Source organism: Melitaea cinxia, chromosome 23 (assembly GCF_905220565.1).
Source record: "Melitaea cinxia chromosome 23, ilMelCinx1.1, whole genome shotgun sequence".
In the NCBI taxonomy this organism is placed as follows: domain Eukaryota; kingdom Metazoa; phylum Arthropoda; class Insecta; order Lepidoptera; family Nymphalidae; genus Melitaea; species Melitaea cinxia.
Window position 1 is genome coordinate 48,201 of NC_059416.1, and position 16,301 is coordinate 64,501.

The 16,301-nt window shown below is 35.8% G+C and overlaps 1 protein-coding gene and 1 pseudogene across 1 annotated transcript in view; both read left to right on the forward strand.

Annotated features, from left to right (window-relative positions):
• Positions 1-306: 306 nt before the first annotated feature.
• Positions 307-6,177, forward strand: LOC123664905 (annotated as a pseudogene).
• A 230-nt stretch (positions 6,178-6,407) lies between these two features.
• Positions 6,408-16,301, forward strand: part of LOC123664906 (protein Skeletor, isoforms D/E-like) — a 120,374-nt gene continuing 110,480 nt past the window's right edge. The window contains exon 1 of the mRNA XM_045599276.1: positions 6,408-6,444. Coding sequence (XP_045455232.1) covers positions 6,408-6,444 — 37 coding nt within the window. The remainder of the gene's footprint in view (positions 6,445-16,301) is intronic.

Here is a 16,301-nt window from a genome sequence, read left to right on the forward strand (position 1 = left end):
TTAGATTAATTGTGGTCAGCGCCTTCTACACTTGTTTGAGCAAAAATTTTATTTGTTTTTTTAGACAACTAGGTCGGCAAATAAGCATACTGCTTACCTGATAGTAAGCGATTACTCTAGCTTATAGACGCCTGCAGAATCAGGAGTATCGCAAGCGCGTTACCAAACTTACCCCCAATCCACCCCAGTAGCTCTGGTCAACTTACCACAGGAATACAACACTGCTTGAAAGAAGTATTATTTAGCTGTGATCTTCTGTAAGGTCGTCGGCTCAGTCGGCTGCTGTAGATTTTAAGAGGCAGAGCAATGCAAGGCTATGACAGAGCAAGGAGCTTTGATGTTGCAAGTCGTGCTGGTGCATTGATTGACCAAAACATTAGCACAAAAACAGTATTGGCTAAGGAGAGGTCCAAGGAAAACTTGTAAATTGAGCACTTACTTTTAATTATTTTAATTATGTTTGGTCCGCCATCGGCGATATGTTTTTGCAATAATTAATTGAGTTTAAACATAAGATTACTAATAGTGCCTTTTAGTATTTACATAATACTTACCTATTTTATATCTTAACATTTGGTGCTTACGTGATGATTAAGTTAGTGGTTAGTAGCCCAGGTACATAAAATAACCGCAGAGAGCGAAGATTTTCGAAGCGTGTGCAAATTAAAGTAACTATATCGAGGGTTTGAGGAAGTTTAGTTCTAAGCAAAATATATAAATAAATAATGCAAAAGATATGATGACTTGAAGATATGTTGCATTTATAATTTATAATATAAAAATGAATCGTAAAATGTGTTAGTAAGCGTATAACTCAACAACGCCTGGACCAATTTTACCAATTCCTTTTTTTAAATGTTCATTGAAGTCCAAGGATGGTTTTTACGGCGAGAAAAATTCAAATGATTTCCGTGAAAACTCTAAAAACAGCCCTTTTGAACTTTATTGCTATTCAATAAAGTTTATGTTAAATAATATATTAGGGCGCATTTTGCGTAAGTAATATAATGATTAAATTGATCTTAATCGTAGACCGCAATTTTATTTAATTTACATACAGTAAAAATTGTATTATCTAGCTATTTCACATTACATATTATATTGTTGCGGGGACATTAACAATGGAAATTTCCCGTTTTTAAACTATCGACTCCAAATTTGGTACGAATCTCCTATATGTGATGTAGAAATGATCGATGAGCGGATTTTAGGATAACTCATGTCCAATAAAAAAAAATAAAAATAATGAAAATTTTAAATGTATGTGACTCCGAAATTACTGAACCAATTTTTATCAAATATTTTAAGCATCTGTAATTAGGTCCAACTTGGGAGATAGGGTAGTTTTTATCTCAATTGGACCCGATAGGTGGCGCTGCTATCAGTATGTAACTCCGAAACTACTGAACCAATTTTTATCAAATTTTGTAAGCATCTGTAATTTTTTCTGACTTGGAAGATATGGTAGTTTTTATCTCAATTGGACCCGGTAGGTGGCGCTGCTATCTATATGTAGCTCTGAAACTACTGAATCAATTTTTATCAAATTTTGTAAGCATCTGTAATTTTGTCTGACTTGGAAGATATGGTAGTTTTTATCTCAATCGCATCTGGTAGGTGGCGCTGCTATCAGTATGTAACTCCGAAACTACTGAACCAATTTTTTATCAAATTTTGTAAGCATCTGTAATTTTGTCTGACTTGGAAGATATACTAGTTTTTATCTCAATTGGATTCGGTAGATGGCGCTGCTATCTATATGTAGCTTTGAAACTACTGAATCAATTTTTATCAAATTTTGTAAGCATCTGTAATTTTGTCTGACTTGGAAGATATACTAGTTTTTATCTCAATCGCATCTGGTAGGTGGCGCTGCTATCTATATGTAGCTTTGAAACTACTGAATCAATTTTTATCAAATTTTGTAAGCATCTGTAATTTTTTCTGACTTGGAAGATATGGTAGTTTTTATCTCAATTGGACTCGGTAGGTGGCGCTGCTATCTATATGTAGCTCTGAAACTACTGAATCAATTTTTATCAAATTTTGTAAGCATCTGTAATTTTTTCTGACTTGGAAGATATGGTAGTTTTTATCTCAATCGCATCTGGTAGGTGGCGCTGCTATCTATATGTAACTCCGAAACTACTGAACCAATTTTTATCAAATTTTGTAAGCATCTGTAATTTTGTCTGACTTGGAAGATATGGTAGTTTTTATCTCAACTGGACCCGGTAGGTGGCGCTGCTATCTGTATGTAGCTCTGAAACTACTGAATCAATTTTTATCAGATTTTGTAAGCATCTGTAAGTTTGTCTGACGTGGAAGATATGGTAGTTTTTATCTCAATTGGACTCTATTGGTAGCGCTGCTATCGGTATGTAAGCTATCAAAGTAGCTGTTTCCCGGGCAGGACAACATCTGCTGGGTCCGCCAGTTTAAAATATAATTGAAATATACTTATATTTCGATATAAGTATTCGGCAAAACGTACGCTCAATGGTGTCAAAAAAAAAACGAAAGATGCTATGAATACCTATTAGCAATATTTCTAAACAGAGCTTTAGAAACACGACAGCTATTATTTGTGTTAGCTTTTATTTGTTATAACATCCTACTATGTCGCAGCGACAGATAATACCTATTTCTTGCATTTACAATTATTATTACACCATGTGAATGTTATTCTTTCTTTCTGGTCTACTAGAGGTTTTATTTTACCAAAAAGTGCATTATACTTATTCTAGTCATTAAAGGTAACCAAGTGATTTGATGCAACACCACGTTGTTAAGTGACAAATTCTACTAGTGATACATTCTACTTAGAATAATGGATTTAATTACTACTTTCTATTAAATCCAACCCGATTTGAGTCGTTTGGCATGAATTTAAGGGTGCAATAGGGTGAGGGGGGATGGGGGAGTCCCCCTCAACCCCCCGTATCACTCGTAATAGAAGGTGCACTATAAAAAAAAAGACATATCTCTTACATCAAAATTAGGCCGTTCATCGGCAGAATTTCGTTCTGTGACGTAGACGTCAACACTATTAAATGATAAAAACCATGAAAATGATAGGTTTGTCTTAATTGAAGTTCTGTTACCAACCTAACTCAGTTTGAAGATCATCAATGTACACTTTCATACTAAAACATTAAGTTTTGTTGTTATAACAATTGTTTTACAGAAGTATCGTGTTTATTACAATCGTTGCGAATAAAATTGACTTTGCAAAGTGTCTAAACTTTCTTAGCGCCGCGCCGGCTTAATTTCCGGCGCAGGCAAATATTTTGTCAGCGACGCTGCGGAACTGGGTCGCCGGCGCGGCTCGCACGAGACTTGCCTATGCAGAGTAGAATACAATACTATAAATGTTATGAAAAGTAGCTGATCATTTTGGTATGTATGAATACGTTACTTTATACTTAACTTTTTGCTGTGTGGTTACCGCCTCCAGTCCAGCAGTGGACTGTATTAAGCTGAAGTGATAATGATAAATAAAAGAATAAACATGAATTAAAAGCAATAGAGTTTACGCCTTGGTGTACCTACGGTATACAATACCATATGTGAGTGCATTCTAGTCGCTTTCTCAGCGCTCAACTCCGAAAACAGTAAATTTACAGAAAAATGAGGAAGCTATTTTATGTAGATAATTTCACGAAAAACTATTTTTATAATGACTTCTATTGACCTCCGAGCAAATAGGTCACGAGATATTTGCGAAGAACTGATTTTCTGATGACTGAGATGATGATGATTTCTGATGTATTGATATCACTCTTATTTTATGATTACTCAGTCACTATCTTTATTATCTGTTATGCAGGGCAGTTACCAAATAAATACTGTTATCAATCAAATTTATGCTTCAAATAATTTTATAAGACTGTATTGATTGTAATTTTATGAGATGATGTAGTGTTCTTACTGTAATTGTTATTTGTTGGAATACCGGAAGAGCATAAAGATGGTGTCACCATCTTTCGAACAGTTAATACTAATTTTTTGATAAGTCAGTCGCCATTTTGTAATGTATTGGCGGGCTTGTTGTCCTATAAATATGATAATTTGTAGGTTAAGAGGCAGTTATTGTTTAATTATTGTGCGGTTAACGCTGAAGCTCGATAAATGACGTATAAGTGATTAGTGTGATGACGTATTCAATGCAGTTAAAAGTGTGTATTGTGAATGAATCACTATATATTTGCAGTGAGAAGTAAGTGTTTCGTTGACTGTTCTCAGTCGTGTTCTACACTATATATCTTTTTATGAATACATAATGTCTAGAGCATATATATTAGTAAAGGAAGGTAATAAAGCGGAGGAAAGACCTACTTAAAGGTAACACTGATACTGAACGTACGCAATATAAAAGATTATCGGCGAAAATCCAATATATTTGTCGCAAGGTCTACAATAGTTACCTTAACAACATATGTTATACCATAGAGAGGCAATCAAAAACAATGCACACAAGCGATCTGTTCCTGAAAGTCAAGACTATTTGCCGGGAATTAAAGTCGAAGACATGGGCTGTAGACGATGCTGCGGGTAATCTTTTAACAGAGATTGACCAAGTGACCGAAAGGTGGCGATCGTATTATGAGTGTGGCCTCTACGCCGACAGTCACAACCAACAGACTGAAAATTGTCTGCTCATAGACCCTAACAACCTTAAACCTAAGATATTGGAGTCCGAAATATGATGCGCTTTACGTAAACTAAAGAACAATAAATCAGCAGGTAGAGACAAAGTTTACGCTGAAGAACTAAAGCAAATTACAAATACTCTAGACCTGTGTAACCAGATATGGAGAACAGGTCAATGGCCAATGACTAGAAAGGATCAATGCTTAATCTTTATCCACAAAAGGGGATCTACTCGTTCGTGCAGCAACTACCGCACAGTGGCACTTACATCTCATGTCAGTAAGATAGTGCTCTACGTCATTAACGAGAGATTAAAGGCAGGCAAGGCTACAGTGGCAAATACCTGAGGAGCAGGCTGGTTTTGTTAAAGGTCGAGGTAGCAGGGAGCAAATAGTCAACATTAGGCAACCAATAGACAAAAGCCGCGAATTTTGCAAGCCATGTGATGTGATGATGATGTGCTTCATTGACTACTCAAAGGCTTTTGACTGAGTGCGCTGGGACTCTCTGGAAAATCTTACTAGAGACGGGAGTTCCTGAGCACCTGCCAGTATTAATAGCTAACTTGTACAAGGATAGTAAGACTGTTGTGAGAGTCAATGACGCGATATCAGGACCTTTCAGACAGCAGAAGGGGGTACGGCAAGGGTGCATTCAATTCCGAATCCTTTTCAATATCTACGGGGAGTTCATCACGAGAAGGGCTCTAGATGATTGGCAGGGCGGCATCTCGATAGGCGGGACGAAGATTAGCAACCTTCGATATGCAGATGATACCACTCTAATCGCGTCATCCAAAGAAGAACTTGACGAACTGTTCAGAAGAGTCTAATGCGAAAGCGAGCAGGTTAGTCTAACAGTCAATAGAGCAAAGACTAAAGTCTTAATAGTAGATAGGGCTGGTACACTAACTAGAACTGGAGAACTAAGTGACCTTGAATTTGTCTCAGAGTTTTTATACCTCGGCTTACTACTAACTAACCAAGGAGGCTGTGAAAAGGAGATCCGACGATGACCCCAAATGGTCAAGTCTCCAATGAGCAAACTGACCCGAATATGGCAGAACCGGAAAGTATCTAATAAAACTAAAAGACGACTCGTTCAGACTCTGGTATCCTCCATTTTTCAGAATCCTGGACAATTTACCCCATGGAGAGGAAGAAGATCAACGCGTTCGAAATGTGGTGCTGGTGAACAATGCTGCGTATACCGTGGACGGCCAGGAGAAACAATGCACATAACAACAAGACTGTCAAGTATTTATTACCAGCGTGTTCTCCGCTATTTTGGTCATATAGCGCGAAGGCAGCCTGACAGCTTAGACAAGCTGATGGTGCTTGGCAAAGTAGAGGGAAACGACCAAGTGGCCGCTGCCCCACACGGTGGTCGGACCAAGTTACCAACCTGACTGGTCTCCAAGTGACAACAGCCCTGAGGAAAGTAGAGGATAGGACGTACTGGAAAAAATTCACAGAAATCGTGACCCAGACCCTGGATCAGAGTGGACACGACCTTCAGCAATGAAGCAAACGACCGTGGAGAGAGATAATAGTAATGCATTATTAAATGTTTTTGAATACGAGTATGAATAGAGCTTTACCGCTGCGCGAGCGCAGCTCCCGGTCCCACGGCGCTCGCTCGCCGCTCGCCGCTCGCCGCTCGCCAGTCTCTCGCGACGCGCCGGCCACAGCGCGCGCTCCACACGCGCAGCTCTGTCGTTATTTGACTTTAGTGAACCGTTTACATTGATCGTGATGCGTTTCGCGGCGTTCGCGCTGTTGCTGTGCATAGGTAAGTCTGATCTACGTTTTCTTATTAGAATATTTTTAAAGGTCTTTTATGTGATGCTACTTTTTAATTTTTTGGTAATTCAATTCTTCTTCGTCTAAAAATATTATTGGAATTTTGTAGTATTGGTCAAGCTGGTTTCGTGTTAAAATAAAGACAAAGGTGTATGGTTATTTAATTTAGTTAATGAATTAAAAAAATAATGATTTTTTTCCCGAAATTTTGTAATCTTAATTTGTTGTTTAAAATTTTCGAAATGATCAATACCCTGTCGTGGAAGCCCAAAATACTAATGAATATAGCTTAAAGTATTTTTCAAGTTGTAACTTCAGTTGATCAGACTACTCCTGTGTCTAGTACACTCGCGCTCCTGTCTTGACTTGTCTACTAGTAAATTGAAAAATACGAAAAAATGTATCTCTTTAATAGTCATTTTCTAACAATAATCAAGGCAAATCATAATTATACTTAATCCGCTTATTAATTTTAAATATAAACGTATAATAATTATGTTTCAAAGAGTGAATATAGGTAGTACCTACTACAAGCGTACTACTACAATTTTGAATAACGGGTTTCATATTTAATTTAAAACAAAAGTGAAGTATATTTAATTTAATAACAATAAATTGTAATTTAACAAATATTATTAATCTCATTGAACACATTTAATTACTTTAATATATGTTAAATAAAATGAAAACCCAAATACCAAAAGTTATTGGTGAATCTCCCTTCTCACTTCAAAAGATTCTCACAAGGCCACAGGGCACTATGAAATCGAAAGTGCTTTGTCTGTTTAAATCTCTTAATTTGACATACCCCTAATTTAATATAATGAATTCAAATAATATTAGAATAAGTAACGGCAAACGAGTGTGTTCTACGGTAATACACTTACGTCGAAGTATACAGTTGTGCTCGTAGCGGTACTGATGAAATCTAGTATATGAACAAACTAAAGCATTGACCTTATAAAACCTTATAAAATTAATCAATCAAAAAAAAAAAAAACTAAAATTTATTTATTCAATAAGGTTTTAATAGAACTTTTGAATCGTCAAATTTACTAAGTATATTTTAAAAGTCAATTATAGCTATCGTGTCGCTACCACCGATTAAGAATAGAAATGCTGCTGGTAAGAATCAGCAAGAAACCCAACTCAAAAAGTTACTCTTTAACAAAAAAAAAAAATCTTAATCTGCGGCTACAAACAAATTACGTCTAAGTAAGAACGACGCGCGGTTGTAAAAGTAGTTCGCAGCGAGCGGCCGCCGAACTATCGCATGCATTAGCCTACATTTATTGGGAGCTTCATGGTAACGCTTGCGACACAATCAGGCTCGATGAATGTTTTAGTTCGGCGCGCGGAGTGAGGTTTATATTCTTAGGGTTTGCATTTTTGATAAGCTACGAATAATTTAAAAGTTTAACGTAACAATACGTAGATATATTTTCTTTGTGAGAAAATGCACAAAAAGAAGCTACGCGGGAAGTATAGTCGACATGGTAAACATCGGTACTTTTTAATTTAAATTGTCTTCGTTTCTATCATTAATCGGATTATAAAATTTATTCGTAAAAAACATTAATAAAAGTAACATATTTTATTACTTAAATCTCAAATAAAGTGAGTGATAATGCAGAGTCATTAGATTAGATCAGTAAAGCTCGTTGGCGACGCTCGGTGTAGCGCCGCGCTACGACCGCTATCACCTGCGTCACGAGCTCCGGCGTCCGGTCGAACTTTTAAACTATTGGGTTAACTTTAAACTGAAGACGACGCTATCGCTCCGGAAACAGTTACTGCAACTTAAGTTGTAAATTCCTGTGTCTGTCACAAATTTAAATGTCCATTTATTAAAGATTCGTTACGAAGGTTATGGGAAAGTTTCTAGAAGCGATTATGTTCACTTCAACAGTGTAACAATTTATAACATAGTTATCCAGTTGATTATTTATTTTAAATAAAAATTTAGAGAGCTTTTAAACTCTATAAAATTACATACATATCAGAAAGAGATTGTATGTAGATGTTCGATGTTGTAAGTAGCATGGGTGTGCTGGATGGCAGAGAAATAGGCACTTCTTCTAATACTTTTAATAAAATTATTGATGCCATGTTAAAAACAATAGGTTATGGTTTATCAATCAATAGCTCAATAAAACATCTTATATTTTATCACAAATGAGTGTGTATATAGTTACAGCAATATTTGAGTACAAATCTGAAACACTTGAGTGACATGTGCACAGGAAAGATATCAACGACCTCGGCTACCGCTGCTCATGTAATCTCGTTACGTAACCGAAAAAGTTGAGCGTCTGCGAATAAGTGTAATTATGTACGTGTTATAAGATTTTTAATGTTTATTCGATGTGAAGACGAGTCGTTGCAATTTCGTGTTTACATTTCTTGATTTAATGCAACATGAAAGAGAGTGGATTAGACCATCAGCAACTTACTATTTGTTATTGGTAAAAATTTTGCTCTATAAGTCTAAATACCGGCGCTAGAACTGCATCGCATAATATTGTATGAAATTTTATATACCTTTAGTTTGAACATTGTTTTTGTTTGGTTATTTTTTACAATAAAGTCGTAGAAAAACGAATGAATATACACATTCAGAAATATTAAATGCTTTCTTTGACACAACAATTTTGACAAAGTTGAATAATGTTTCCTAAAGACGATGCACAACCAAGTAGTTTAATGAGAAAAATATTTTGAAATAAAAAAATGATGATATTTTAAAATAACACATCGTCGGTGCATATTTCAATATTAACGAGGCGGCGCCAAATGTCGGCGCATGTTAATGACGGGCACGAGGCGCCGCGCGACTCGTGCTTTAATTACTGGGACAAATATTGATCACTCGTACATCATCACATAACGCAATTATAATGACCTGTATGCAGCACGAAAATTGACCATATTAGTTCTCAACATTTCGGCACTCTTGAATGTGCGCGAAGATAACATGATAAGTGTCTTGTTTTACTTATAATTCATAGCGTTAGAGACCCTGGAGTTTAAAAACTTACAATATATTTCGTCATGGTTAACATTTTTGTTTACTTTCTAAAGAATTATAACCAAATTATAATATTTCGACAAGGAATATCGTTCGATCAGCCCTTGTCTCTGTTATTTAATTGGTAATATTTCGAAGGAACAGAAATTAATGCATAGTTAAATATTCAAAGCAGTATAATATCTGAAGTGCCGCTATCTACTATATTTTAAGACGCCATTCCTTCCTGTCCGCGCTCCGGCGCCAACATTCCTGCAGCCGCTCAGTTTCGAGCGACGCTCCACATACGATACTGAGACCGTACCTGTCACTAATTCAGGTTATTGAGATGAAACGAATGTGGTCCGACAGCCTGGTTGTAAACTTCAACCGTAGTTAGGGGTCAATGGTTTTTAATCAGACATCGTTAATGCATTGTTAAGTTATTTTTAGTCTTCGAATGATAATTGAAATAAGTTTAATGTTATATGAGGCTTACTTTCTTAATGTACTATTGTTCTTTTTTATTATATCACACAGTGATTCAATAGAAATGACAAATTTCAAAATAGTAACAACGAATTTTTTTTTATTGTGAAGACAATCGGAATCTACATTCCAAATCGGTTTTTGATTCCAATTTAACAATATCGTCAGATGATGGTTCAAACATGCTTTTGAAGTCTACTTATATTCTCTTTTTAACTGACTTCAAAAAAGGACGATGTTATCAATTCGACTCTATTTTTTTATGTGTTACCTTATAACTTGTTACTGGCTGGACCGATTTCGATATTTTTTTTTAATCGAAAGGCGGTGCATGTCTTGTTTTCCCACTTTAGTTTAATCGAGATCTGATAAGTACTTTTTGAGTTATATCTAATAACGCGTATTTACTTGACTATTTTTTCGTCTACCAACGTTGTATTACTTGTCGATGTAATTGAAGTCGGTTATTTTTCGTTTGCGGCCGAACACAATTATTATTTTGACGTTTGGCTCAAGGCTTTTATATGATTATATTTATATGATTTTTATTCAAAATTTTAAACCTATAATATATGTCACATGAAATAAAAGATATACTGGAACATACAACGCGTGTCACGGAGCGCGTCCGCGCCGCGGGCGGTTTGGGAAGATTTCGGGCGGAATTTCTGTGCTCGCAAATATGAGGTTCAAATTTCTAAAGTACTTAAAAGATGCTTTGAGATAAAGATTTAAGATTTAAGTTGAACACATGTTATCATAACAATTAATATATTTCGCGAATTGAATCCACGTGTATGACATTACAATCTATTAAAATTGAAGGATTCATAATAATGAATATGAATTTATTATTAAATAAATATTTAAAAAATTTAAAATAATTATCTACGATTTTATTTTTTGTGTTATCCACACATTAGGAATTCTAAACATTTTTGATATTGATGATATTCAAAAATATTTAAAATAATTGTTTTTGGCAAATGAAAAAAAACCGACTTCAATTATATCGACAAGTTAAGTAGACGAAAAATTAGTCAAGTAAGTACGCATTATTAAAGATTACTCCAAAAGTTGTAATCAGATCTCGATGAAATTTAAATGTGACCACATGATAAACACCGGCTTTCGATTCAGTTAAAAATCATCAAAATCGATACACCCAGTAAAAAGTTATGCGGGATTTTGAGAGTTTCCCTCGATTTCTCTAGAATCCCATCATCAGATCCTGGTTTTCTTATCATGGTACCACACCAGAGATATCTCCTTTCCAACAAAAAAAGAATTATCAAAATTTGTTCATAAACGACGAAGTTATTCAAGAACATACATTAAAAAAATATATAGGAGGAGGTTACTCAGTTCCTTTTGAGTAACCTCCTCCTTTTTTGAAGTCAGTTAAAAAAGACTTCATCCAAACCGGCAGCGAATCATTTTAACTCTCTCTTCTACTACCAATCCTTCACGATTTACTAAAAATACCGAGCTGAGCTCGGTCACCCAGGTACTTATTTTAAAGCTACCAAAACAATAATCGTAACTAACGAATAGAAAAATAAACAATACCTATTGATGAAACATGTTTATAGAACATTTAGCTGTTGCATAAACAATAAGTGAAGTGACCTCTGCCTGCGCTGCAGCGCCGCGGTACTTTCACAGCGGCTTCCCACGGCGCGGAGAAAGGAGAGTCGATAGACGCGCGCGCAAGAACTTTAATTCAAACTGATTGAATCGCTCGCGTCATTGTTCACGTCAGACGCGATACACCTTTTTACTTTGTCACTGACGAATATATCGAAGTAAGAGTGATGACAGTCGTCATGAGGAGGAAAACGTGTGCTCGTGTCGAGTGCGGCACTAGTACGACGTGAATACAAATCAGCGATGAGCGACAGGATTTTCTATTTTAATGTAGCTTAAGGGAAAATTTATTGTTGTTTTTTAATTAAGTATGGTATCTCTAGCGCACAAAAGTTGGTAGCTGTGGTACAAAGTAGTCCTAAATCATTGTTATATCACAAAAATATAACTAATAAATAAACAGGTACTTCTTTAGTACCTCTTAGTAAATATAATCCATTTCCACGCGATCGAAGCCGCGGGAAACAGCTAGTTAAAAACATAGAAACCTATTTCAAATTCAATATTAGACAAACAACTTAATGATATTACAATCGTGTTATGCAAAGTTATATTTTATATAAATAGAAATATGTAATATAACAACGTTATATGCAACTTTGTGAATATTAACTCTTTAAAAAAAATAACACCAGTTCTCGATAAAAATAATCGCTATCTAGTAAGTATACGTGCGCCGCGCCGCTTGTAGAAATCGGCGAAGATCGACACAATCTGTACCAGATGTGTGATAACATGCATCGAGCGCGCGCCACTCGGTCACTTCCAGCGGTCATCGCGATCGACGTCTATCGCCGGCTCGCCTTCGTATACTTTATACAATGGTATGAGAAGCAGGCAATGTACAGGCGGCGCATTCCTCGCAACCAGTGGGTCAGCGGCAACGGTACTCGCAGCGGTGCTCCGGCGGTCCGCGCCGCTCGCTCTTGTTTGACGTCGCGCTCGTTTTATTTGAAAGAATTATTTTGATAAACATAGCACGTGTTGAGCGTGTCGTTCGTCGTGTCCTCTTAATACCCTAAAAGACTATTTTTAACCACACATATCGGAAACTCTAACTGTTTGTATAAGCTTACATATGATCTAATTATTGTTTTCCATCACATTTAATAAATGAAATGTTATTCAAAGTTTCGAACTGAATCGCTAACTTGATGTTTAAGTAAGGTTAAATGTAAAATAATAATACTTAAACGTAAAATAACTAAGGGACCTTAGTTTCAGATACATTTACACAGAAACTTTGGCATATTTCGGCCGTCCTATGTTTAATTTGCGAATATCTTGAGCGGGATCGTCAAACGCGGAGCTCGGGAGACACAAATGAAAAGTCTCGGCAGCACACAGTCGCAGTCCGCAGAGGTATGGGAGGAATCTCTCAAAGAGCCGAGATTCGGGAGTCGGGTCGGTATTCGGACTCTCAAAGATGCGACGAGGCTGCTCGGGCGGAATTGCACGGGATTTAGACTTACAACTACAAACACATACATACCTATACGCGTACATTACAGGCGTTGTGAGTGTGTGTGTAGTTATACTTAACGAAAGTATATGAACCGTATATGGAATAACGTATTATGTAGTTGTCTATTGTATACGAAATTATGCTCATTATTGTCTGTTTTGTTTCATCATTATGCTCTGTTTTGTAAGTCTGACTACTGCTGATACAAAAAAGACAAACGTTAGTATATCGCAATAATTTTACCAATTGTTATCAGTTAGTATAATATTTCATTAATAACTTTTACATGTATCCTTCTAAACTGCAAAAGAAAATTCTTCACAGAAAATTACGTAATTTATAAAATAGTTAACAACAATTACTATAGAAAAACACACAAGTAACTAAACGGTTCAATGAAATTTGATGCCGCCGTTTCAAACGTGATTTATTCTAATTGTGTAACGAATCGAGTTTTCCCAAATAAAAAGCAGTCACAGTACAAACAAACAGACACAACAAAACAGTCATGCATGCATTATAGTAAGCGCGGTTGCACAATCGCGTATTGTCGCAGTTTCGCAACGCGCTGGGAACTGCGTGTTGCGAAACCCCGCACAGATCCACGTGTCTGTAAAACTACAAATTACGTATGATTTTATATTGTCACACGTATTTATTACTGCGATGTTTCAGTAGATAGTGTTTTTGATAGAAATCGGGCCGTCGTTATTAAACAAGGTGACGAGGGAAATGGTAACGCAACTCGTGCACATTACATGTACCTACGAGTATATGCTCATTCGCAATGAAGGAACATTAACTAGCATTAAAAGTTTAACGGTGAAACATTTTTAAAGTTCATTTTGTGAACAATTGAGATGTATCTGTAAACTTATTTATTAATTTTATCACACGTAAACTTAAACAGCAACTATAGTTGGATGTTACGTGGTTTTAATACAAGACCTTTGTATCTATATTTCTATACTAATATTATAAAGAGGTAAAGTTTCTAACTTTGTTTGTTTGTAGGGGGTAATCTTCGCAAATACTGATCTGATAATGAAAATTGTTTCACTAACAGAAAGCTACACTATTCAGGAGTGGTATAGGCTGTACTTTATTGTTATTGAAAAATAATAGTATATGTAAATCAAGTGGGCATGGGTCAGCTATTATATTATAAAGCTGAAGTGTTTGTTTGCTTGAACGCACTAATCTAAAGAACTATTGGTCCGATTTGGAAAATTCTTTTAGTGTTAGATAGCCCATTTATCTAGTAAGGCTATAGGCTATATATCATCACGCTAAGACCAATAGGAGTGTAAATATGAATTCTTTTTTATTTGTCGCAGATGATTGTTTTTAACCAAATTCAAAAAAGAAGGATGTTCTCAATTCGACCGTATTTTTTAACCGACTTCCAAAAAAAGAGGAGGTTCTCAATTCGACTGTATTTTTTTTTAATTATGTATGTTACTTCAGAACTTTTGACTGGATGGAGCGATTTCGACAAATTTTCTTTAAATCGAAAGGTGGTGCGTATCATTTGGTCCCATTTAAATTTATTTGAGATCTAACAATAACTTCTCGAGTTATATCTAATAATGCGTTTTTACTTGACGCTGTTTTCGTCGATGTAAGTTGTATTATACCGCATAATTTTCTACTGGATGTACCGATTTTGATAATTCTTTTTTTGTTGGAAAGGGGTATCCCTAGTTTGTTACCATGATAAGGAAACCAGGATCTGATGATGGGATCTCAGGGAAATCGAGGGAAACTCTCGAAAATCCGCAATAACTTTTTACTGGGTGTACCGATTTTGATAATTTTTAATTTAATTGAAAGTTGATGTTTATCATGTGGTCAAATATAAATTTTATACTACCACTTTTTGAGTAATCTTTGATACGTGTAGTTACTTGACTATTTTTTCGTCGATCTACGTTGTATTACTTGTCGATGTAATTGAAGTCGGTTTTTTTTTCGTTTGCCAGCAAACACAATTATTTTAGCAGTTAGTCTTAGTTTTCATGCAGTAGTCTTGTGGTCCCATTTAAAATTGATCCAGATCTATTTACTACTTTTTGAGTAATCTTTGATGACACGTATTTACTTGACTATATTTTCGTCTACCTACGTTGTATTACTTGTCGATGTAATCGAAGTCGTTTTTTTTTCGTTGTTTTTTTTTTCGTTTGTGAGCAAACGCAATTATATAACAAAATGTTTTCTGCTTTTAGTTGTGTTGTGTAACATTTGTACATGCAGCAGAATAGCTATTATTACAATTATTAGAACACACTTTGATATAATTAATGTGAAAAAACAGTTGAAAACAATGACAACATGGCAGCAAGTATAAATCTTAGCTATTTGTTTTATTGTTCCTTTGTTAACTCCTCGCTGACACGAATCCTTCACAGCTGCAACCAACGTGATCATACTGCATGTATTACAATCGATTATAACGCACTCACTTATTACTTAAGTTATTTATAACCATTATACGATTACTCTGAGGAACACCGACGAGCCTCCTAGAACGATGCATTTTTAAAGTTATTTTTTCATAAATATTATTGTTACGAAATTTCGTAGTTATTTATTTAATTAAATAACTTAGATTACAATCACAAGTTACTTTACTCAAATAGTGTTGCATTCCTGTGGTGATTGAGGCCGTCAGGTGTTCTTGGGATGCGTTATCTTTAGCAGCGATAGAGTTGGCAACGCTACTGTAACCACTCACCACCAGGAGGACAGTACACGTGCTGTGTAAAAAATATATTAACAATGTACTTCTATATAACATTTTTTTTTATATCACTAGGTTGGCAAACAAGCATACGGCTCACCTGATGGTAAGAGATTACCGCAGCCTATAGACGCCTGCAACACCAGAACCATCGCAAGCGCGTTGCCGACTCAATCCCCAATCCCCCCCCCCCCCCCAGGAGCTCTGGTCACCTTACTCACCAACAAGAACACAACGCTGCTTGAAAACAGTATTATTTAGCTGTGATCTTCTGTAAGGTCAAGGTACTTCCCCGGTCGGGCTACTCTATATTTTGAGCAGGAAATTCCTGCTGTGCCCTACCTCAGTTACATTGTATCTCATCTCTAATTATACATCCTACGGGCCTTATAGCCTAACAAAATAAAAGAAATATTAAAACTGTAACTTACACTACAGTAATAAGTACCGTACGTCTAATACGTGTATACGACATCTACAAAGACTCGCAGAGCT